At 43.6% G+C, this 24,281-nt stretch overlaps 2 protein-coding genes and 1 long non-coding RNA gene across 3 annotated transcripts in view; all 3 read right to left on the bottom strand.

The window, feature by feature from the left end:
- Nucleotides 1-24,281, bottom strand: part of cnga1a (cyclic nucleotide gated channel subunit alpha 1a) — a gene marked incomplete at both ends in the record, with an annotated part of 155,293 nt that overhangs the window by 124,106 nt on the left and 6,906 nt on the right. The window lies entirely within an intron of this gene.
- On the bottom strand, nt 1,871-4,587 carry LOC311232391 (uncharacterized protein). The gene is made up of 4 exons (XM_084319175.1): nt 4,515-4,587; nt 4,313-4,378; nt 3,972-4,022; nt 1,871-2,138 (listed from the first exon to the last, which is right to left on the bottom strand). Exons 2-4 carry the CDS (start codon nt 4,376-4,378, stop codon nt 1,950-1,952), a joined length of 306 nt encoding a protein of 101 aa, XP_084175301.1. The 5' UTR covers nt 4,515-4,587; the 3' UTR covers nt 1,871-1,949.
- On the bottom strand, nt 20,312-21,147 carry LOC311232394. Its single transcript, XR_014619944.1, has 4 exons — nt 21,083-21,147; nt 20,925-20,984; nt 20,787-20,837; nt 20,312-20,649 (listed from the first exon to the last, which is right to left on the bottom strand). It is a non-coding gene; the product is annotated as an uncharacterized lncRNA (long non-coding RNA).

The following is a 24,281-nucleotide window of genomic DNA, read 5'->3' as shown; positions in this document are numbered from 1 at the left end:
CCCATCCCACCTGTCGAGCCTAATCAAGCGCAATGCGGAGCAGCTGGGCGCATGGAGGCAGAGACACCTGCAGCATAAGAAGCCCGACAGCTCATCTCTCAGTGCTTGATTGTACTGATCACTTGTGGTTAGTCAAACTAACGTATCTTCAAGTCTTAGTATGTCTCTCGTGTTGGATTATACCCTGCTCCGTTATTTAGTTTTTCCAGTGTTTTGTTCATTTTCTAACCCGCGTTATTTTTCTCCTCTCTCCATCAAGGAACCGAACCCTCCCCCCGGCAATCCCTGTGTCGCTCCCTGCTCACTCTCCCTCCACCACTCGCTCCTCTGGATAACCCCCCTCCCTCTGTTAAGACTGGACTGGTTAGTGCACGTACACGAAACAACAGCCAGGTCACATTTACATAACTACATCACATGAGTTTTCAGGCTAGACACACGCACCCATACACATACTGTAATTGTCTCACACACATCTCATTTACATTTACCGTTGGCATCCGCACACTCCCCCCACGTAGGCCACATTAGCATTGGTATGTTCGATTATTGTTTTGTTTTGTTTTGTTTATTAAATATTATTATTGTATCTGTCTGTCTCCTGTGTCCGTCTGTCGGTTCTGCCACACTTTGTAATATCGTAACACCTACATTCTTTAAACGCTCTCTTCCCTTTCTTTCTGTCAATTAGCTAAGAGATAGTTTCATAATAACACACTGTTATTCATTTGGTCACAGACTGAAATCAAGTTATATGATAGTATGAAGCTGCAGTTCTGTTTGGACTATATGCTTATTACGTATGTCTGGGCCATTGGCTCTGGTATTTCCATCGTCGTTGTATAGTTTTATTTGCAAATCCATTTGGGGGTAGGCAGTACACTGCTCAGATAGCTAGCAAGACAGTCAGAATGCATATCTCCTTAGTGGCTTGCTGCTACTATCTTGCTTCTCAACATAGGGTCCAAGGACCCCCAGGGGAATGTTAGCTCAATGAGAGAAAGTACAAGAGTATTATTCTGATCATATGTTTCACTCCACTGTTATCTCCTAAAATACAATAAATAATATTGAATAACTAAAACATAATCAGATGGGGGACTGTTAGACAAAATATTATCACATGGGTCCACAGCCTAATTTGTATTAATGGGGTCCTTGACATCAAAAAGGTTGAGAATGATTCATCGGCACTACTTCTTTTTTTTTTCTTCTTTTTTTTGCTTCATGATCAGGTTTCCACCAAACTTAATAGGCAGCCAAAAAAAGGTTCAGTTTGATTGTTTATTATAAAACTGAAACAAGCCCTCCAACTATGCTAATATGTCTATACTACTACAGTATACATGTACTCAGAGTATAACACTCAAGCTTGACACTGCTAGACAATACTACTCATGTCTGGAGAAATTCTTGGCAAAATGTCAGTTAGAAAGGGGAGGTAACACTGTGGTAACAATGTTGGTTTGGGAAAAGCAGAGCAGAGCAGAAGAAAACAAACTGTCTCCTCAGGGGGCGTGCACTGTTATGGCATGTGCAAACACCTTAACAGTATTCAAAGGGAATTTGAACTCAGAGCCAATTCAATGACTGCCAAGAGCTCCCATCAGTACATGATATTTTGTTCAACAACTATTTCATCAGACCATTTGGTGACAGTTAGAGGTGTGCAGGTTACCACAATCTAGACCACTTTTGTGCTTCTTTAAAATAAAAATAAAATAAAAACAAGAACAAATGCACACAAACATGCATACATATGTACCCCACAAAGCCACCCCCTCCCACCCACTCTAAGGGACCACACTTAAAGCCCATGTACACCCGACCATCACCATCTTCTTGACAAAATGACCTTATGACAATGAAGTATATTTCAAATGCTCTTTATTGTGGTAAATTATATTAAAGTAAGTCATGTTTTGAACACAATATTTGAGTCATTTCCTCTATCGTCCAGCAGGAGGTGGAGGTGGGGGTGGGGGTGGAGGTGGAGGTGGAGGTGGGGGTGGGGGTGGGGGTGGGGGTGGGGGTGGAGGTGGAGGTGGAGGTGGGGCCAATGACTGGAGCAGCTTGATAAGCTTGATCAGCTCAAGCAGCTCAGTGTAGGAGCCGAAAGGTTTGCGAGAGATTCCCCTCTGCAAGAGAAGATCAAGAGGTTATAACAGCACACTGTAACATCACTACAAGAGAAGAGCAAGATGTTATAACAGCACACTGTAACATCACTACAAGAGAAGATCAAGAGGTTATAACAGCACACTGTAATATCACTACAAGAGAAGATCAAGAGGTTATAACAGCACACTGTAACATCACTAGCTACAAGAGAAGATCAAGAGGTTATAACAGCACACTGTAACATCACTACAAGAGAAGATCAAGAGGTTATAACAGCACACTGTAACATCACTACAAGAGAAAATCAAGAGGTTATAACAGCACACTGTAATATCACTACAAGAGAAGATCAAGAGGTTATAACAGCACACTGTAACATCACTACAAGAGAAGATCAAGAGGTTATAACAGCACGCTGTAACATCACTACAAGAGAAGATCAAGAGGTTATATATATTTATGTATTTGCACTAGCACTAAATGCACTTGGGACAATGATGGTATGTTATTATTATTGAGGACATTGGGACATTGATACTTTAATTTATTACTATTATTATTGACATTATTATTTATGTTTGTATGCCAGTGGTGATGTTCCTAAAAAAAATTCGTTGTACCAACAATGACAAATAAAGATCTATTCTATTCTATAACAGCACACTGTAACATCACTACAAGAGAAAATAAAGAGGTTATAACAACACACTGTAACATCACTACAAGAGAAAGTCAAGAGGTTATAACAGCACACTATAACAGGGACGTGCACAGGATTTTAGAGGGGCAGGTGCTCAAAGGCTGAAAAGGGCACTATACCTGTGTATGTTATAACCGAGCGTGCTATAATTATAATCAATCAATCAATCATTCCAATTACACACGCTCACTTCATTCTTAGATGCTTCTATAGAAAGTAGGTTTAAAAAAAATAAATAGAAGTTTTTTTTTTTACCTACTAGAAGCAGCTGGGAGGTGCGCTGTTTTAAGTGAGCGTGTGTTATTGAATTGATTGATTGATTGAACATTTTATTAATGTCCGCCTTGTTTCTAACTGGTTATGCTTAGGCCCTCTTTCGAAGTCGCCCTCTTTCGAAGTCGGTTATGCTTAGAGTTTGGAATCAGGGCTGGTGGTCTATCGCCCTGCTCTAAAGATAAACTCTAAGCATAACCGACTTCGAAAGAGGGCCTAAGCCTAATCAGTTTGAAACAAGGCGGACATTAATACATTTTTCAATCAATCAATCAATGAATTCAATAACACACGCTCACTTAAAACAGCGCACCTCCCAGCTGCTTCTAGAAAGTAGGTTCAAAAAGAAAATGTGCCTCCTATAGGGGGGCAACTTTTTTTTATTTTTTTTTAACCTACTTTCTATAGAAGCATCTAAGAATGAAGTTCCTAACAGTTCTTAACCAGTTCGAAACAAGGCGGACATTAATAAAATGTTCAATCAATCAATCATTTCAATAACACACGCTCACTTCATTCTTAGATGGCATGCACCTCCGAGCTTATTGGATTGATTGATTGATTGATTGCTTGCTTGAAAATTTTATTAACAGTGAAATGAGTGTCCTTTTGACGAATGGCATCTAACAACAGACTTCCCGCAATTTATATTTTATGAGAAATAACCACGTCTAACTTGACTGTTTCAGCCAATCAGAATCAAGAAATGTGCATGCCATTGTATAAAACAGCATACTGTAACAATACTACAAGATATAACAGCTACTTACAACAGCACACTGCAACATCAATACAGAATGAGTTATCATTACTGAAATATTAATCACTGATTTAGATTTTTGTAATAACACTTATGTAAAACCAACGTAATACCAACCTCCTCACTTGAAGATGAAGAACGTTTCTCGATGACATGGTTATGGTCAGCCTTCAAGAGTAAATAAAAAGACAGTAGAATAAACAAGGTGAGATTTCTGAAACTGTCTTGCTGTAAACTCACATAAAGTAAAGTAAAGTACAGGACAGTACAGTACAGTAGAACAGAGTACAGTAGAGTACAGTACAATAAAGTAGAGTAGAGTAGAGTAGAGTAGAGTAGAGTAGAGTAGAGTAGAGTAGAGTAGAGTAGAGTAGAGTAGAGTAGAGTAAAGTAAAGTAGAGTAGAGTAGATTATAGTAGATTGCAGTAGAGTAGAGTACAGTATAAGCCATGTCTTACCAAACTGCTGGAGACAAGCATCATGAATGCCACAAGAGCAAGCATTTTCATGCTGAATATCTGCATCTAAATAGAACATCATAAAAATGTATTACAAACAAGTCTATTACAAAACATTATGATCTAAACACATCATACTCTACTTTAACTTGAATGAGTTAGTTATACACAACACATTTGCAGATACACATTATGTTCCTACCTTGATGAGTGTTGGAGTGTGTTATCGTCAGTCTTGTGTGTAGTGCTGTAATACAGCAGTCAGTACAAATACAATATTCAGAACAGTATATATAGTTTCTGACTGCCAGTCAATTAGTCATCACTAATTATGAGGCTTTTATCTTTTGCAATGTTGGGTGTTAGATTGTTTGTTGTCTGGGCGTAGCTTGTAACAACAGCCTTGCAAAACAAACAGATACGTGTCTTATTGATCCACATGCAGGGCGATGCCACAGAGAGAATGCAATTTATTTTGTATAGATCAGACGGTTGTATGCCCCATTCAAACTACTGTATATTTCAGCTAGATATACACTGGTGATGTCCAGCAGACTCAAAAAGTACCATACACTTAAAACGAACATTTACATGTAGGCTATGTAGGGCGCACAACATATCTGATGTTCATAATACAATTCTGCACTGCCCACACATTCTGTTTGACATCAAAACTAGGTTCTTAAGTATGTACTCTTTAGTCTAAGTGACAAGGGCTTATTACATCATAACCTTTGTAAATGTATTTGCATATTCTCTTGAGGATTTTCCTGTACACAGAGTAAGCTTAGTAATGTAATGTGATTACTTCTGGATAACTTTGGAATTACTTTTGCTTGGATTGCTTTACCTCCAATTGTGAGAGTGGGTTTTAAGCAGAGCCCAATCGCTGAACACAGGAGAGGGGAATGGAGCGTTTCAAGGGGTTTTAATGGTATTCCCAAGCAGGCAAGAATTACATCCAGAAATGTACAACAGGTATGAATAGGGGGATAACGGGGGCAGGCGCACTCCAGTGCCACTGCAGACGGGAGACACTGCAGACGGGAGAGAGGGAGCTGGAACTCAGACGGGAGACACTGGAACTCAGACGGGAGACACTGCAGACGGGAGAGAGGGAGCTGGAACTCCTCGGTAAGCTCCAGGGGGGTCCAGACAGGAACACGCTGGCACGGAGGTCCTGGGCACAAGAGAACGAAGTTAGTACAGGGATGATCACACGGGGATGCCTAGCAGGTCTTCAGACTGAGGCGTCGTACCTAGGTAATGATACTAACACCACGACGACTTCTGGTCAGCGTCGTCCCGTTGAAGTAGGGTCCTCATCATCAGGGGATGGGATACAGCTGTAAGGAGTGAGGTGCCTGACAGCGTGTGAATCAGGGGATGAAGTGCAGCTGGGTTGAGTGACGGGAGGTGAAGGGATGCTGACCATATAAGGGCGTGAGGAAGGGAGGATGAAGAGGAGTGCGTGGTGGGAGGAAGGGAGGATGAAGAGGAGTGCGTGGTGGATGGAAGGGAGGATGAAGAGGAGTGCGTGGTGAATGTGAGGGGAGAAGGAGGGGGAGTGAAGTACGCTCTCGCCGTGATTATGACACCAATAGAATTAATAGAATATGAAGTAAATAGTATTTTTGGACTTGAATACCGTTATCATCAGCATCTTCAACCACTATCAGCCTTTATTTCAGCAGGTTTAAAATTATTGGGGGGGAGGGGGGGGGGGCGTGGCTGTCTCTACTGAGCATGGTATCCGACCTTGAGGCGGCCGTCTATATAAGCACCCTCCACCTTGACCCAGATCGAACCTACCGCTTTGTCACCTGGCAACTCCAACATTTTCTCTGGCCACCGATTGTCGTTGACCGGCAAGCTATAACCTTGGTTGTTTAGCCCTTCCCTGTGCCTGATGAAAGATGATTCCAGGCCTCATCAGTTTCAACAAACAGATCCCATCTAACTTTAAACTAAACACTTTTATTTTATTTTATTCTTTTTACTTTATTTTATTTTGTGTCATAGTGAACATCACCTTGCATTGATCATACAATATATCCTTGATTCACATAGTCAATGACATTTGATACCCAAGCTCTTCCAGCTTATTCAATTTGTATAAAAAATATTCAGCATAAACAAAATAAGCAGTATAAACAAAGTAAGTCTCATAAACAACCCAGGGGAGGAATGATAAAAAATTTAAATAAAAAAGGACATAGGAAAATGAACTAAAAAGAGGGAGGGAGGTAGGTCAGACTCATATTAGTGTGTATCCAGGTACAAAGTTACAAGTGACCATCTCTGCATAAACGTATATATTTTTTCAGTTGCAATTGTGCAGTCCTTTCTTCCATTGTATATATCTGTCTCAATCTCTTGGTCCATTGTTTGTCTGTATAGGTCAGTCAAACTAAACACTTTTTTAAGGCCATGAATATAGGTATTTAGTTCACTTTTTATAATCACAACGAAAACCAGCCATATCCCTCAACAGTATGGGTCATTCAATTGCTGTGATCTTTTGTTTTAGACCCTAAAAATACATACAGTAGAAACAAGACAAAACACGCCGGTCGTCAAGGACACAACCCAACACAACATAACATGGAACAACAGAACACAGCATGTGCTCATTTGCTCACACAGGAGCACAGGAGTGGAATGAGTTGCCTTATACAATGGCATGCAAATTGATCGATTCTGATGAAACAGTCAAGTTAAATGTGGTTAATTTCTTATAACCCAGGCTTGTGATCCCAGAACCCGCCCACAACCGAATTACAATCACTCTGCCGTTCGTGGTTTTAGAAATGAAAGCAAGATGGCGGACAATAATCTTTACGAATGGATATGTTGAAAGCGATGACTAAATCAAAAACAATTCTGTCACGGCGAATGTGTTAGTTTCTTACACAATGTTGGATTATGTAATTGGTGGGTAATGATCGAGTCATTGTGGAACAAAATAAATATCGTGCGAAGTCTGTTGTTAGATGCCATTCGTCAAAAGGACATGCATTTCACTGGTAATAAAATTTTCAAGCAATCAATCAATCAAACCAATAACACAAGCTCACGCGGAGGTGCGCTGTTGTAAGTGAGCGTGGGTTATTGAATTGATTGATTGATTGATTGCACATTTTATTAATGTCCGCCTTGTTTGAACTGGTTAAGAACAGTTAAGAACTTCATTCTTAGATGCTTCTATAGAAAGTAGGTTCAAAAAAAAAGGAAGACGTTTTCTTTGCCCTATAGGAGGCAATTCTTTTTTTTTTACCTACTTTCTATAGAATCAGCTGGGAGGTGCGCTGTTTTAAGTGAGCGTGGGTTATTGAATTGATTGATTGAACATTTTATTAATGTCCGCCTTGTTTCGAACTGGTTAAGAACTGTTAAGAACTTCATTCTTAGATGCTTCTAAAGTAGGTTTAAAAATATTGAATTGATTGATTGATTGATTGATTGATTGATTGATTGATTGATTGATTGATTGAAAATTGTATTAATGTCTGCCTTGTTTTAAACTGGTTAGGCTTAGGCCCTCTTTCGAAGTCGCCCTCTTTCGAAGTCGGTTATGCTTAGAGTTTATCTTTAGAGCAGGACGATAGACCACCGGCTTGATTCCAAACTCTAAGCATAACCAACTTCGAAAGAGGGCGACAATTAATGTGTGTTTATTGTATAGCAGTAAGGTTGGATGAATTCGGCCATTGTATAAAAGCATTACATCACACGACAGAGTGTGTTATAAAAATTAGATCACGCCTATGGGGGTCTAACGACCCTCGGCTGCGCCTCGGGCCTAACAGCCATCCATAGGCGTGATCTAATTTCTATAACCCACTCTGTCTCGTGATGTAATGCTTAATTTGACAACCAAACAGGCCTTGAACCTGTATAGTTTCAAGGTGAACGTTAGGAAATGGCTCCTAGAAAATGTCCCATAGTAGCTCAGGAAGCTTCCTGTTTTAATGTAGTGTAGTTTTAGTGTGTCTATACATTTTGTACATATTTTATTAATAATGTTGTATTTTACTTTTTAATTATTTTTGTATCAATATACTGTAGGCTGATGATAATATGTGTAATACATGTTTATGTAAATATTATGTGCTGCTGAGACCAAGGACCAAGGCCCTTCTCTAGCCCTTCCCAGAGACAGTCGCATTTCTCTCCTCTCCCCAGGCTCCTCAAGGCTGTTCCTACCGCCGCCTCTACTGCTCCATGGAGCCCGACGCTGCTATGCTCTATGCATATGCTATTGCATATTTTCTTCAAGAAGCAGAATAAGGCTAACCCTCTCTGCCTATTGGGACATATTTGGATTATCGAAGCTTTTGGACTGCAAAAAGAAGATTTTGGATCTGTTTACCACGCACATGACCTACCAAAATGAACTGATTAAGACACTTGGACACTTGGACTAATAATGCATTCAGTCATTTGGACGGAGTTGTTAAAACTCACTCCACTCAAATCAATAGAGTTATATTTCACTCTATTCAAATCAAATTTAAAGTGACGTGGCTGGGATAAATGTGCCAGTCAGTCAGCCAAAACAAATTCCTGGACCAAGGTCGAACCAGAAAGCTGTGGAGTCGAAGGCCCTCTGGGAGATAAGAGTGGCGAGCGGCTTCCCCCACCCCCAATCCCTACCCAATCCCCCCTCCCGTGTGTACGCCCGGCGCCACTCCCACGTGATGGTGACGGCAGCTGACTAGTACGCATGCTGGAGGGGGGGGCCTAAGACTGTTTCATCACCAAAGTCCTATCCCCCAGTCCATGCCCCCTCCCTCTGGACAATCTTTTCCGCCCTCCCTCCCGCCACCTGGCGCGACGACACTTTGTTTCAGACACTTTGTTGTTGTTGCAGCCGACTATCGCATATGGCGTCTCAGGCATTCTGTAGATGACATGTGTCAACAAATGTACTGTACATGTCTGTGTGAATTTATGTTGTGCCGTTGTTACTGTAAAAATGTAATGATTGTGATATGTTGTTATTAATGAGACGATGAGCTGTATGTGTCTGTCACTGGAATTTCCCCAAGGGGATTAATAAAGGAATATCTTATCTTATCTTATCTTATAAGACTTGTTTGTGCTATCCTTGATAATTTTAGGGTGCATGACTTGTTGTAACATGTAATGTATTTTAATAATTGTCAAACAAACTAAAAAAAATTTAATTAAAAAAATAACACAGCATCACAACAACATGTGATAAACACCACAGGACCACGCTGCATGTGCATTTGTATCACATTTCATATTTTTGGGACTCAGACTGCTGTAATCTCATTATGTAATGTGTTACTGCTCATCCCTGACTCCCCTGTCTCCCATGTCTGCATGGCAGCCAGTGTGTAATAGTTAGTAGGAACAGAAGGACGAACCGAGTTAGATTAATTTACGCTTTGTAAAACATATGAACGATCCTGTACCATAATATCATACTTGTATGCAATCCCCTGTCACTGGAGCCATGAAATAGTATGGGGAAACACGCTAACCATCCAGCAGGGCAGTGGATTATGATTGTGGAGCAAGAGTGTGTAGCCATGCCATTGTATCTGTATTTATTGCAAATATTGCTAATTGTAACTGAGGGGTACAATTCCCTGACTGTATTGATAAGTATGGTATTATTAAACCACTACCGCTTGTACTTTAACTTCCAGTACATGATATAGATATGATGAACACTTTCCCACCTGATGAAACGAAGTCCACACAAATGTATAAATCGAATATTTTATATAGCAAAGGGTATATACAACGTTCACTTAATGACATTTATGATTTGAAATGCACTTGTAAGGCAAATGAGTATTCGTAGGTAAATCAACATTGAATGTCCAATCTCTGGTTACGCAGGGAGCAAGTATACAACCTGGTTCTTTAGGGAACTATAGCAATGGTACTTAAATGATTATAGCTGGATACACTAAAGGGGGGGTCCCGCTGGTTGTAAGACAGTAGGGGGGGGGGGTTAGGAGAGCCGCTGGCGGTATCCCATCTGGCCGACGATTTCTTGGGAGAATTCAGAGTGCTGAACACGGTGCCCACAGAACCTCGGTCCGCAGATGAATACAGCTGGGCCCTCTGGTGGACGGTAGCTGCCGGTCCACAACGAAGAGACGTGAGGCGACCTCACTCGGGGTAGAGCGCCGTCTCACCTGGACTCCTCTCGGGGGGTAGTTCCAACACTCAGCAGTGTTGGCCGTTATCCATGGCATAATCAAAGCACCCAAAGCACGTAGATAATCCAAGCCGTGGAAGGCTCGCCGTCGTCCGGGTAAAGTAATCCAATGTACAGGTCCACTCGTCCTGGCCCGGAGCTCCTCGGATGCAAGCACCACACGTGGTCTGCCCAGCCTGGTTAAGACTCCAGATAACGTCAGGAACGATGGGGGTACTGCTCACTTTATAACTCTAACCGAACGATGCACCATACATAATAGACTATTATTAACTTAATAGAAATACGTCCCACTCGACGGTATAGTGCCAAACTATGACAATTCAACTATTAATCCACACGATGTCTCAATGCCTATTCTGAGGCCAAGTAGGCCTTACTGCACCACACGTGCGTCGTGGGTGAGGCTTCGCGTCTGTTACTAGGTTGGAGGGTAAAGGACTAATGGACTAAAAGAAAGTTCTACTTTACTTGCGCCATATATATATGCGCTGTGAACAAATAGTACCATTCGTATTTCGCCAGACGTATTCCTACGCGGAACCGGGCTTGTAACGACATGTTCGTCGGCACGATTGAACTTGAACCAAGGGGCTTGGCTGCTGGCGCCAGGTTCTCGTCCAATGGTAGAATGAAACTATTATGGGCTGTTAGTAGACTAAAGGGATATTCAGTGTATATTGTACAAGGAATATACAGGGGATATCAACGATATACAAATACTATTAAATATATACCCATAAATAAATATATATATTCAGTTTAATCTGATCCTTCACAACAGCCGCCCCCTAATTAGTCCCACCTAATTAGCTAAGCAGAGACAGATTAACCGCACTGTCTACCACTCAAGGTCCGCTGTAAGGGTCAGTCAACTCACAAAGTCATGGGGTCATGGTCGTCATCGATAGTGTCTGGGAGTCTGGGCAGTTCTATTAGCCTCGCCACGGGTCGTGTGTAAGTTCGCCCTTGGACGAGCACTTCAGCTGCTCGGACCTTGCCATCGGCACCGGTGATCACTTTGCTTACGCGGCCAGCCGGCCACATAGCTCTGGGTAGTGACTGGTCGATAATCATGACGACTGTTCCTTCTGTCAAATTGTCTCTCTCTTTTACCCACTTCTGGCGGGTCTGTAGAGACGGTAGGTAGTGGAGTAGGAAGCTGTTCCAAAACTTGTCAGCTAGTACTTGACTGTACCTCCACATTCTTCGGCCGTTCGCTTCTTCAGGCCTGTACATTGTCTGGGGTAGCGCGGGGTCTAGCCGCCCCATCAAGAGTGTGTTGGGGGTGACTGGGTCGACCTCTGCTACATCACTGGAGACGTAGCCGAGGGGCTTGGAGTTCAATACTCCCTCGATCTCCGTGAGGACTGTCATTAGGACTTCCTCCGCCACAGTCTGGGCCCCAAGCACGGCGTACAGGGCTGTCTTTATAGAACGTACTTCTCGTTCCCAGGTTCCACCGAAGTGGGGTGCGTTCGGGGGATTAAACTGGAAGTCAATCTGGGATGGAGCGAGGTGGGTCTTAAGTTCTGGGCCCATAGCTTGGAAGCTCTCTCTCAGCTCTCTTTCTCCGCCTTTGAAGTTTGTCCCGTGATCAGACAACAATGTAGACGGTTTTCCTTTCCGTGATGTGAATCTTCGGAAGGCCATAAGGAATGAGTCTGTGCTCATGGTTGAAAGGAGTTCGATATGTATCGCTCTGGTGGTCATGCATTTGAATACAATACCCCACCGCTTCTCGGTTCCTCTTCCTTTCTTTATATACAACGGGCCAAAACAGTCCATGCCTGTGGAGTGGAATGGCTTATCGCCGAGTCGGAGGCGACAGGGAGGTAGGTCAGCCATCCGGGGTATGCTGGGCTGCGCGCGCCACTTTCAGCAGTCTAGACAGGTTCGCTGGAAGCGTCGCACTGCTTCTCTTCCTTGAAGTATCCAATAGCGACGTCTGATCTCCGCGAAGACTCTCTCTGCTCCTGCGTGGTGTACGTCCTCGTCATATTTCTTTATGATCAGCTCTGTGACCTTGTGTCGGCTGTTCAAGACTATCGGGTACTTAACGTCATCCGGTAGATCGGGGGCTCTCCGCAGGCGACCACCCACTCTGATGAGATTATGGGCGTCTCTCTCGGGTGCCAGGTGGAGCAGTCTGCTGTCTGATGGGACGGGCTTTCCTCCCTGTAGACAGTCTAGCTCATCGGGGAACGAGTCTCTCTGGGCTCGTTGTAGTAGAAGAAGCTCTGCTTCTTCGTAGTCAGCTGCTGAAATGTCAGTGGTGGACTGAATCTCTGGGTGGCGCCACAGGAATGTCTTTAGCTGCGCACTCTGTAGGGTAATGCAGTCATCTATGTTGGGGTCTGTGGAGGCGACTGTGCTCAGTCCACAGAACATAGGTTTCTTGTTCTCAGCCTCCTCTTTACTTGCTTCCCGTGGGGTGGGCGTAGGCCACTCTTCTTCCGGGAGCTTGAGGAATTCTGGTCCGTCACTGTAGATGTTGCGACGGGTGAGGTCATCCAGGGACATTCCCCGGGTGATGACGTCAGCTGGGTTGTGTTTGGTGTCCACATACCGCCAGCTCGCTGCTTCTGTTAACTCTTGAATCTCGGTGACTCTGACTCCCACGAAGACTTTGTATCTGCATGAATCAGACTTGATCCATGTGAGTACTGTCGTGGAATCTGACCACAAGATTGTTCTGTGCACCGGAATGGTGAGTTCACGTTGGATTAACGTGGCTAGATGCGCTCCTGCTAGGGCTGCGCAGAGCTCTAGACGCGGGATAGATTGTTGCTTTCGTGGGGCTATTCTTGAGCGAGCCAGGATGAAAGCAGTGTGTATCTCTCCTCCCTTCTCTTGGGCACGCAAGTAGGCCACCGATCCATAGGCTACTTCGGAGGCGTCACTGAAGACGTGTAGATCAATCTTGCATGTCTCTGGCCTCACTGTGGGTGGGAAGTAGCTGCGGCGTATATTGACGCCTGGGAGTGAGCGGAGTTCCGTCTCCCACTCTCTCCATGTGGAGGCAAGGTGTGCGGGTATTGGGTCGTCCCAGCCCTGGTCCTTGTCCCATAGTGCTCGTACAATCATCTTTGCATCTGGTGGTGTAAAGTAGAATACATCCCAACGGGTCATATTGTCTGGCGAGTGTTCTGTACACACTCCGTCTGGTGGTCGGTATCGCCGTCGACCTTCCCTGCTCCGTGGTCAGGGGTTTGTGTCTATAGTGGAGCGAGTCTGTTTTGAAGCGCCAGACTAGTCCTAGTGTCATTTCTTGGGCTTCTCCTGGGATTGTCGCCATCCAGGTCTCGCTGCTGGCAGCCTTGTCCGCGGGGGAGAGGCTGCGCAATACGTGCGGGTCACTGCTGGCCCACTGCCTGAGATCAAAGCCGCCTTTGATCAGGGAGGCGCGTAGCTTGAGTAGGAGAACCTCGGCTTCTTCTTGAGTCGAAACGCTTTGTAAACAGTTGTCCACGTAGAAACTGTTCTTCACACTGTGTCGGACCTCTTCATCTGCTGCTGGGTCCTCTGCGACCTCTGGGTTGAGGTTGCGCAATACTGGGGGGTCGCTGCTGGCCCGCTGCCGGAGATCAAAGCCGTCTTTGATCAGGGAGGCGCGGAGCAGCGCACGACGTCGCCAGTCAATTTTCTTCTCGACATGCTGCAGGAGAGTGGTGTCTTCTTCTGTCGTTCTGGAGTGGAGGCAGCTAGTGGCTGCTGTTCGGTTGAGAGATTTAGCGAGGGGGCCTTGTAGTGTCCACCCTAGGCGGGTCTCGACTGCTGCAGGACAGCCTCGGGGTCCTGTATGGACCCGGTCTATCGGGACGATGAGGTCTGCATGGTCGGAGCCTATCAGCAGGGTCGGGGTGGCGCCGTCTATGAGCGGGATAGGTAGTTGACGCAGGTGCACATATTTATCCATCAGCTTGGCGATGGGGTAGGTGTACTGCGATAGTCCTATTTCTTGGCTGGTGAAAGCATTTGTAATCCTATACCGTCGCTCTGGCTGCCCGCTTGCTGCGATAGTGAAGGAGACATTCTCGCCCTTTATCGTCTTTAAATCTCTTCTTATTGTCCGAATCGTCATTTGGTTCTCGCTCCCCCGCAGTCCCAGCTGGGCCGCAGCGGACGCGAGCAGAAGGGTCTTCTCTGACCCGTCATCAAGGACGGCGTAAGTGTCCATGACTTTATCTTGGTAGCTCAATGTCACACGGACTACCTTTAAGAGCACTTGGGCGCCGCTGCTGCTGGCGGGGTCAATGTACATGACACTTGCCTTGGTGCTGCTCGATGGTGCAGGTGCAGGCCTTCTTCTGTTACTGTCGTGTAGTACATCTAGATGGGCTCCGTCACACCGACTGCACCTTTTCTTTAGGCGGCATTCGGCTGCCATGTGACTGCACGCACATCGGTAACAGCGCCTGTTGGACTTTATCCATTGACTCACTTCTTCTGCATTCATCTTTGTGAACAGGTCACATTGTGACAGCCAGTGTTCCTTCTCACAGTAGGGGCACACCATCTTCCACTTCTCTTTTCTCGAGGGGGTACTGTGGCTCTTACTGCTCGGTACTGACTCTGATTGGTGCATGACAGTCACCGATCTTCTTCCATCGTTTATTCTCCTGGGTCCCTCTCTGGAGCTTGGCGTGCTCCGCACGAACGTATCCAGTCGTAAGCTGCTGACTTCTCTTGCCAGGAAGTCGGCTAGATCGAGGAGGGATGGTTCGGGACCGTTAGGATCACGGTGGTCTCTCTGCCGCCTAAAACGCTCTTGTCTTGCGGGTGGCAGCTTCTCTAAAATCCTCTCGACGTTAGAGTTGGCGTATAGCTCGTGCATACCCTTTTCTTGTTGCGCTCCCAGCATCCCTACCAGGGACTGCACTTTTATCGACAGGTCGTCTAATGAGCGATTGTCTGTTGCTGGGGGTAGGCGATCAATATGCCTTATCTCTTGGATTACGTAATCCCATATACGTCCATATCTCTGGTCCAGCGCTGCTAGAGCCGCGGTGTATGGGGTCGTAGAGGTGGCATAGGCTAGCGCTATATTGTGCGCTCGCGGTACTTTCAGGTGCTTCAGTAATATTGCATACTTGTGCCGTTCATCAGCGACATCCACCATCATTGTCTCTAAGCACATCCGGAGCTCCGTGTACTGTGCTCGATTCTCATAGGTGAAGTCTGGGAACGTCGGCGTGGCAATGTATGACGCCGTGGATGGCTGATACATCGGCGAGCGTTGGGGGAGAGACCTCCTAGGCGAGTCTCCTCTTGCGCCTCTCTGTGGGCTGGTACCGGCAGGGTACCATGGCCCGCTGGTCCAGGTGCTATTCCTCGGGGCTGGTCGTGCGTCGTGCTCACCCGTGAATAGAGTCGGGGGTCTGTAGCGCAGCGCCGCGGGGGTATAGCCTGGGCTGTACTGGACCTCCTGGTCCGGTGGAGTACTGTGCTGTCGTCGGGCTTGGTTCTCCTCCTCTCCCTCTTCTTCTTCTATCAGGTCCTCTAGATCCTGTAGTCGTTTATTTAGCTTCTCCGCAGTATATGCCGCTCCTTCCTTGTAGCTGGGTCTCGCTTGGACCGGTCTGGGAAGGGGGTCTGCGGGGGGTATAGGCTTGGTCTGTTGGTCAAGTTCAGGGTCGCTTGCTCGGTTAGGAGACGCTGCCCTTGACTGTTGTCTCGACGAGTTCCTTGAACCCCTGGCGGAGGGAGAGGGTGTTGCATTGAGGATCAGCTGCTCCATTAGCTGCGCTTGTAACTTGTCGCGCTCGGCTTCGCGCTTGGTGAGATCTGCTTCTCTTTGGGCACCGGCAGCGGCGCGCTGGGCGTCGGCCCGGTCTCTTGCCATATTCTCTTCCGTCTGAAGGCGTCTCATCTCCAGGCGTATGCGCTCTTCTTCGCTCCGTTGCTGCGCTTGGAGTTGTTCGCGCTCGATAAGCATCTGTGCTTGGAGTCGATCGCGTTCACCCTGAAGTCGATCGCGTTCGGTAGCGGCTGTCAGGCTGACGAGGAACGCCTGTGATAGCATCCTCTCCGCTTCGCTGGGGGAAGACGGTTGTAGAGGTGAGCCGCTCCTGGGTGAGCCGCTCCTGGCTGTACTCGTTGGGGAGTCCTGGCGCTCTATTTCCTCGGCGCTCTCCTCCTCTTCTTCCGTGCAGAGTTCTCTCTCTGTAGGATTGTCTTCCTCCCGGGGCTGGTCGGGGACTACTTCTTCGGTATTGGCGGGGGGTAAAGGCATGTCAGCTCCCTCCTGGTCCCCACCGTGAGCTTGGTCAGTTACATTAGAACCCACTAGGGCCTCTGTGGTCGGGGAAACCTGGTCGTTAAGGTCAGACATAATTTTACTTTCTACTTTTACCGCGTTTACCGTTTGTAGAAGGCTAGGTAGTTGACTGACAGCGTAATCCTCTAAGTACTGAGGTGGCTGTCGTCTGCGCTGCAGGCGTTCTACGTTAGGAGGACCGTTTCATGGAGTGTTCATCATAGGCCATTTCAATATTAATAACACTATATTAATATTACACTAGTTACCATCCGGCTCGAAGGACCAATTGTAACTGAGGGGTACAATTCCCTGACTGTATTGATAAGTATGGTATTATTAAACCACTACCGCTTGTACTTTAACTTCTGGCCATCCAGTACATGATATAGATATGATGAACACTTTCCCACCTGATGAAACGAAGTCCACACAAATGTATAAATCGAATATTTTATATAGCAAAGGGTATATACAACGTTCACTTAATGACATTTATGATTTGAAATGCACTTGTAAGGCAAATGAGTATTCGTAGGTAAATCAACATTGAATGTCCAATCTCTGGTTACGCAGGGAGCAAGTATACAACCTGGTTCTTTAGGGAACTATAGCAATGGTACTTAAATGATTATAGCTGGATACACTAAAGGGGGGGTCCCGCTGGTTGTAAGACAGTAGGGGGGGGGGTTAGGAGAGCCGCTGGCGGTATCCCATCTGGCCGACGATTTCTTGGGAGAATTCAGAGTGCTGAACACGGTGCCCACAGAACCTCGGTCCGCAGATGAATACAGCTGGGCCCTCTGGTGGACGGTAGCTGCCGGTCCACAACGAAGAGACGTGAGGCGACCTCACTCGGGGTAGAGCGCCGTCTCACCTGGACTCCTCTCGGGGGGTAGTTCCAACACTCAGCAGTGTTGGCCGTTATCCATGGCATAATCAAAGCACCCAAAGCACGTAGATAATCCAAGCCGTGGAAGGCTCGCCGTCGTCCGGGTAAAGTAATCCAATGTACAGGTCCACTCGTCCTGGCCCGGAGCTCCTCGGATGCAAGCACCACACGTGGTCTGCCCAGCCTGGTTAAGACTCCAGATAACGTCAGGAACGATGGGGGTACTGCTCACTTTATAACTCTAACCGAATGATGCACCATACATAATAGACTATTATTAACTTAATAGAAATACGTCCCACTCGACGGTATAGTGCCAAACTATGACAATTCAACTATTAATCCACACGATGTCTCAATGCCTATTCTGAGGCCAAGTAGGCCTTACTGCACCACACGTGCGTCGTGGGTGAGGCTTCGCGTCTGTTACTAGGTTGGAGGGTAAAGGACTAATGGACTAAAAGAAAGTTCTACTTTACTTGCGCCATATATATATGCGCTGTGAACAAATAGTACCATTCGTATTTCGCCAGACGTATTCCTACGCGGAACCGGGCTTGTAACGACATGTTCGTCGGCACGATTGAACTTGAACCAAGGGGCTTGGCTGCTGGCGCCAGGTTCTCGTCCAATGGTAGAATGAAACTATTATGGGCTGTTAGTAGACTAAAGGGATATTCAGTGTATATTGTACAAGGAATATACAGGGGATATCAACGATATACAAATACTATTAAATATATATCCATAAATAAATATATATATTCAGTTTAATCTGATCCTTCACAACACTAATTCAAGTTCACATCTAACTATAAAATAAGGACTCTTTATGCATATGCGTGTGTGTCTGTATAGTTCACATATCTTGAGAACCATTCATCCGGTTTTTAATGGGTACTGCCCTAGTTCACTGTAATGCATCAAGGCATAACAACATGCAATGAGCATTTTACAGATGAGCTAACTAAAATGAACTAAATACAATAATGAAGTTGAAAACAGTGATTTATCAGGAATTGTTTTGTATGACACCTGTTAGCAAAGTCTGATCTGGGAAGAAATGATAACTGGTGTCTGAACAGTCTGAACATATACCATACAGACAGAGCATTATGAATGAGAAATCCAAAACTTCGCTTGGCAAAATATTTGAGTATGAGACTATAGAAACTAAAGGGTGAGACAAATCTGACTTTTATCAGACACCATGTTGTATGATCTGCCTGTTCAAACCATGCCAAAAGAGAACAAGACATGACCTGACCGACAGTAGGCTATATCATATATCTGACAATCTGTGAGGACATGGCTCCCTAGTATTGAGATTAGGTACTTTAATAATGTTCTTTTTGTTTGATGTGAGAGCTGGCATCACAGAGGACAATACGTCATGGTACTGACTGATATTAAAGCTAGAAATAAAAAACATAGTTTTACCTTCTATCTAAATCCTAATGCCAAACTTTGATAGGTCAATCAGATGCAGAGAATGTGACATCAGAACTTTACATCTGTTGCCCTTTTAAAGGCCATGAGAGTGGATTTTAAGTTGTTTATTTTATATTCTGTCACCTTTTTAAAGTATTCAAAAACAACAAATAAGTGTGGTGCTGACTTAAAAATATTAGAAAAAGGATGATAGCACCATCTGCAAACAGCTTTATACAGTATAATGATGATTATTTAATATTCTCATAGCCACGGCTGGTATATTGTCAGACAACCCTACTGTTGAACTCTTTGGAAGTTAGAAGAGAAAATGCTGCAAGTGATAATAGTCACTGATGGGTTTCTATAGCAAATAAGCACCTTAAATACTCTCCCCATAGCCAATATAGTCCAAACAGAACTGCAGCTTCATATAACGTGAATAATTTCAGTCTTTAACCATATTAATAACATGATGCATGCATGCAAGCTGTGCCCAGGTTTTAATGAAGTCAGTTTGATCTAGATGCATGCAAGGCCATAGTCTAGAGTCAGAGACTTTAGCATACACTGTAAATACCATAAAAATACAGTAAATTACCTTTTATCTAAATATTAACCATTAAATAAAGGTTGGAATCTGTAAATGTATTTGATTTTACTGTAATTTGACAGTAAGTATTTGGAAACCATTGATGCCAGACATTTACCGTTTTCTTGCAGCTTTTTTTCTTACAGTGACTTATGAGAGTCTTTCCCCTTATTTGATCATGAGGAAATTACAGCATATCCATCTTAAAATGACCTCTTCCTATAAGCATATCTGGCCACAATATCCCCAGCTGGGCCCAAAAGGTGCAATAGTATCCAAGAGGGTTGTATGCCAGAGTTGCCACACTAGATGTAACTGGATTATGACAATTCAATTACAAAAATCTGGTAACTGTAATCAGTTACAAAGAAAAACAGATTAGAGATTTTTTAGAGAACCTTTTTAGAGAACCTTTTTATGACACAAAAGCCATCGTACTTCTTGAAATGATGTTACTCCTGATGTTACACAATGATAATAACTTCATTAAAAGGACAGTGTGTAAATGACCACTTCACCTCCTCACTCACCAACATGTTGCCAGCCACACAATACACTATTGTAAAGAGCTGGAAATATATATCAACCGCTTCAGTAGAGAGAGAGAGACAACGAAGTGCATTGAATGTTCTTTAATGTATTAACTGATATCAAGTCAATAAATCTGCAAGTAACATTCTAGCATTATTCTGACATTTTGAGTCATCTGCTGGTGGTGCTGCAGGTGCTGCTGGGCTGCGGGGGCTGCTGGTGCTGCTTGGCTGCGGGGCTGCGGGGGTCGATGCTGGTGATGTGGGGGCTGCTGGTGCTGCTTGGCTGCGGGGCTGCGGGGGTCGATGCTGGTGCTGTGGGGGCCCTGGGGGTGTGATCAGTGCTAGCCCCATGGGGCCCATCCCCCAAGATACTGGAACATGTACGGGTCCATGGGGTTCCTAAATCTGGGGAAGCCAAAGCGGCCAAACTACAGGGGAAAAGAAGGAGGTTGTATGCTATACTAACGGCAAAAATCATCAATTACTGCAATTTCTTTTAACAGAACAGAAGTAAAAAGATCGATTTGTATGAGTTAACATCATCTTATCTAGCCTAGATACTTACCTCATGACTGTAACTTGAAGAACGCTTCTCGATGTCATGGTCACTGTCAGCCTTCAGAAGCAAACAACAAGACAGCAGAATAAGCAAGGAGATACAACACATACAGTAAACTCACGTATACAGTAGGCCATGTCTTACCAGGCTGCTTGAGAGAAGCAACATGAATGCCACAAGAGCAAGAATCTTCCCTCCAAGCATCTAAAGAGAGCAACACATTATGACATTATTACTATTTTAATAGCTCTAACATTTAAGTATTATGTTTGAATGCATCTCTGCATTTATTGTGGTCATACCTTAATGAATGTTTGCATGTAACAGTCTTCTCAGCTCAGAGTCCTCTTTTGTAGTAGCGTAGTCGTCAATAAAGGTACGGTATTCAGTTCAGTATATATACAGTAATGTCCATCAGCCAATCACAGTACGCCCTGAATACGTTTCAGTCTTTTGCAATGTTGGGTGTTTATTGTTTGGTTGTAGCATCATAACAGCATTGCAAAACAGACAGTTAAGAGCGTCGTATTAATCAATCGAGCAACCACATATAAAAACATTGGTGTAATGGTTGTGTGCTGCCATGGCAAATCTCATTGATTAACTAGACAAATAATAGTTTGTTATTGGATTGCTTAGATTAGAAACATAATAATAATAATAATAATAATAATAATAATAATAATAATAATAATAATAATAATAATAATAATAATAATAATAATAATAATAATAATAATAATAATAATAATAATAATAATAATAATAATAATAATAATAATAATAATAAATAAAATAAAATACACAAAGGCAAAAGATACAGGTATATTAATGTCTGTATAGCTTGGCTGTGTCTAAGCTGTCACACTGAGGCAAAAGTCTTCTGGTTCAGAAACATGTTTGGAGAACTCTAGTTCTAACATACATTGATTTATCCCACACTTGGCCTAGCTAGTGACGTTAAAGGTCTTTTAAGAAAACACAACCTTTACACAGTCTTACTTTAAAATGATCAGGGCCCAACACAAGCTTGTAATAGATCTCAAACGTAGTAAAAATTACTCATAGGTAAACATACATACACTTTAAGCTGGTTAGAGGTGGAATGAATTAGTCATAATTAATACATTGCTTAAATGCTGTTATCCTCTAAATTGTCATAACAGTGTAACCTGTATTGAGAAACAGAAAAATATAGTATTTACTGCATGTTTTTAATTTTATTTATTATTATTTCATCGGCGACCCAAAAGAAAAATTGCATGCGTGTGTGCCGCCCATCGCATTTGTGTGTGTCACTGTATGATGACATTGTCAATGTGTGCAATGAATAAAAGACTTCTTCAAAGTCCAGTTTAATGTTAATGTTAATGTTTGATTTGGGCTCAAGTACCAGTACAGTATGTGGCGAAATGTGTTGAGAATTTATTTCACATGTTTCAGAATTCATAAAGGTAGTTAGCTGGTAGGAACTCCCATTTAAAACTCACTAAAAAGTGAACCCTTTATATTTTCACATATACTAGTGATGGGAGGGGTTTTATAATATCTTTGAAAACTCAAATGGACTCAAATGCCATTCATTGCAAAACAACACATGTTACTCTGTTGGCCATGGTGTACATATTTTGAATTGACCCTACACCCTATAATCTCACAGATATGTCAAAGGAACTTAACACTTTGACTGCCGGGAACCGTCTTTAGACGTCTTTGCTGGCCATGCTAAAGTTGCCGGAGGACGCGTTACGTCGTCCTTATATCAATATTTCAAAAATCTGCGATCGGATTCATATGTCCCCTCCGCTGGCCTGAGATCCACCAGCAGGACCCACTGAGCTCTCTGGCGGTTCAGGAGCGCCATCTGGTGGCCGATCGGCGCAATCGCCAAACAGGATGTTGCATAGAGGTTGTCCTAGACGTCCGTAGTACTTCCGGGCGCTCGCTATAGGTCATGGGACTCTGGCTCGTCACGCTACACGGTGATCGATTGGCAATAACTCGATAAACAACATGATTTGGAACGTATATACCATTATACAAGCTGGAGATGGACCGGGTAAAAATATATCCCATAATGATAAGATTTCTACTCTACGATGATCGCCCAACGGCGCGCGGAGACTGGGGTGAGTTTCAGCGTGTAACGTTACCGTCTTCGATACTAACTGCTATTATCAACATTTGACCCACATTAGATGATTGGTATAACGCTGCCCACGGAATTATAAACGCCCCCTCGCCCATCCGGTCAACATCAGATGACGTGTAGTAACTTCTAGAAGTACGTCTAGTTGGCATTTTTTATATCGCGCTGATTGCCATCAAACTGTATTTCATCATCAATATAATGCATTTGGGGCTATATATCACGTTCTGGAGAAAGCTGCAGAAAGAGATGAAAACATACTTATACATTAGAGTGGACCATACTTTACTATGAATATGTGAATGAAAAAGTTTAACGTTGCTACACAATGAACAATACATATAGGACTTTGAATGGGCCCTAATAATGGCAATGTAGCAATAGAATTTAAAAAGTTATAGCCCTGCAAAGAAGGGGACTTTCTCCATAGACAAATAGCGCTGGCAATCTATGGTATATCATGAATTTAACCTTAGGCAGCCAAAGTGTTAATATTGCTAACAAGAACAATGAAAGAAAAGGGCAATGAATCGTTTAAATATGATTATGAATTGGTGTGTGAATAATTTTTTTTTTATAATAATAAACTATCAGATGAAAATACCAAGGAAGTGTGTTTTAAAATGTTTGTGGCAGAAAAGAATGTGCAAAAAGTCAATACCTTTTTGATTTGATTTAATTTTTATTTGTCTCGAACATAGAAACATAAAACAAGTTTAAAAAACTAAAAGGTGTTAGAGAAGGAACAGGGGGAAGTAAAAGAACTTATAAGGAAAGAACTGCCCTTTCCTTACAATGTTTGACATTATAATTTAATAGAAATAAAAATAATATAACAAATAATAAAAATTAAAATAAAAGTACAGTTTTTTATATATTGTCACAAACAGATAATTTATGACAAATAGGGAGTTCACACGTAATAACAATTTAACAAAAAATTATTTATTTAAACCTATCTAAACAAACAAAAGCATAAGCACATGAACAATGAAATGTTTTGTATTAGAATCAGTGGTGAGTGCCGTATGTGGATGAATGAGTAAGTATGCTGTGGTGTGTGTTTGGTGTAAGTATCAGTGCTATAATATGTCAAAGGATGCAGCTTGGGTGTTGGTACAACCTGTGCCTGGGAGTGGAGAAAGCAGACAGAGAGGGAATTAGACAGAGACACATATATTCAGGAGCAGGCAGCTAGTCTGCACTGCACAGGTGAGTCTCATACAGTTAACGAGCCACCCACTCCACCATGCTTCCTGGTGAGTCAACAGACTCTCCATTAGCAGGTAGGGTGGGGGTCGTCACACCCTCCCCCTAAAGAAAAGGGTTCTTCCCTATTAACAAATTACATT

The sequence above is a fragment of the Notolepis coatsorum genome, assembly GCF_963971535.1.
Source record: "Notolepis coatsorum genome assembly, chromosome: 7".
Taxonomy (NCBI): domain Eukaryota; kingdom Metazoa; phylum Chordata; class Actinopteri; order Aulopiformes; family Paralepididae; genus Notolepis; species Notolepis coatsorum.
Note: the sequence above shows the minus strand (reverse complement) of the source record. Positions and strands in the feature narration are given on the sequence as shown.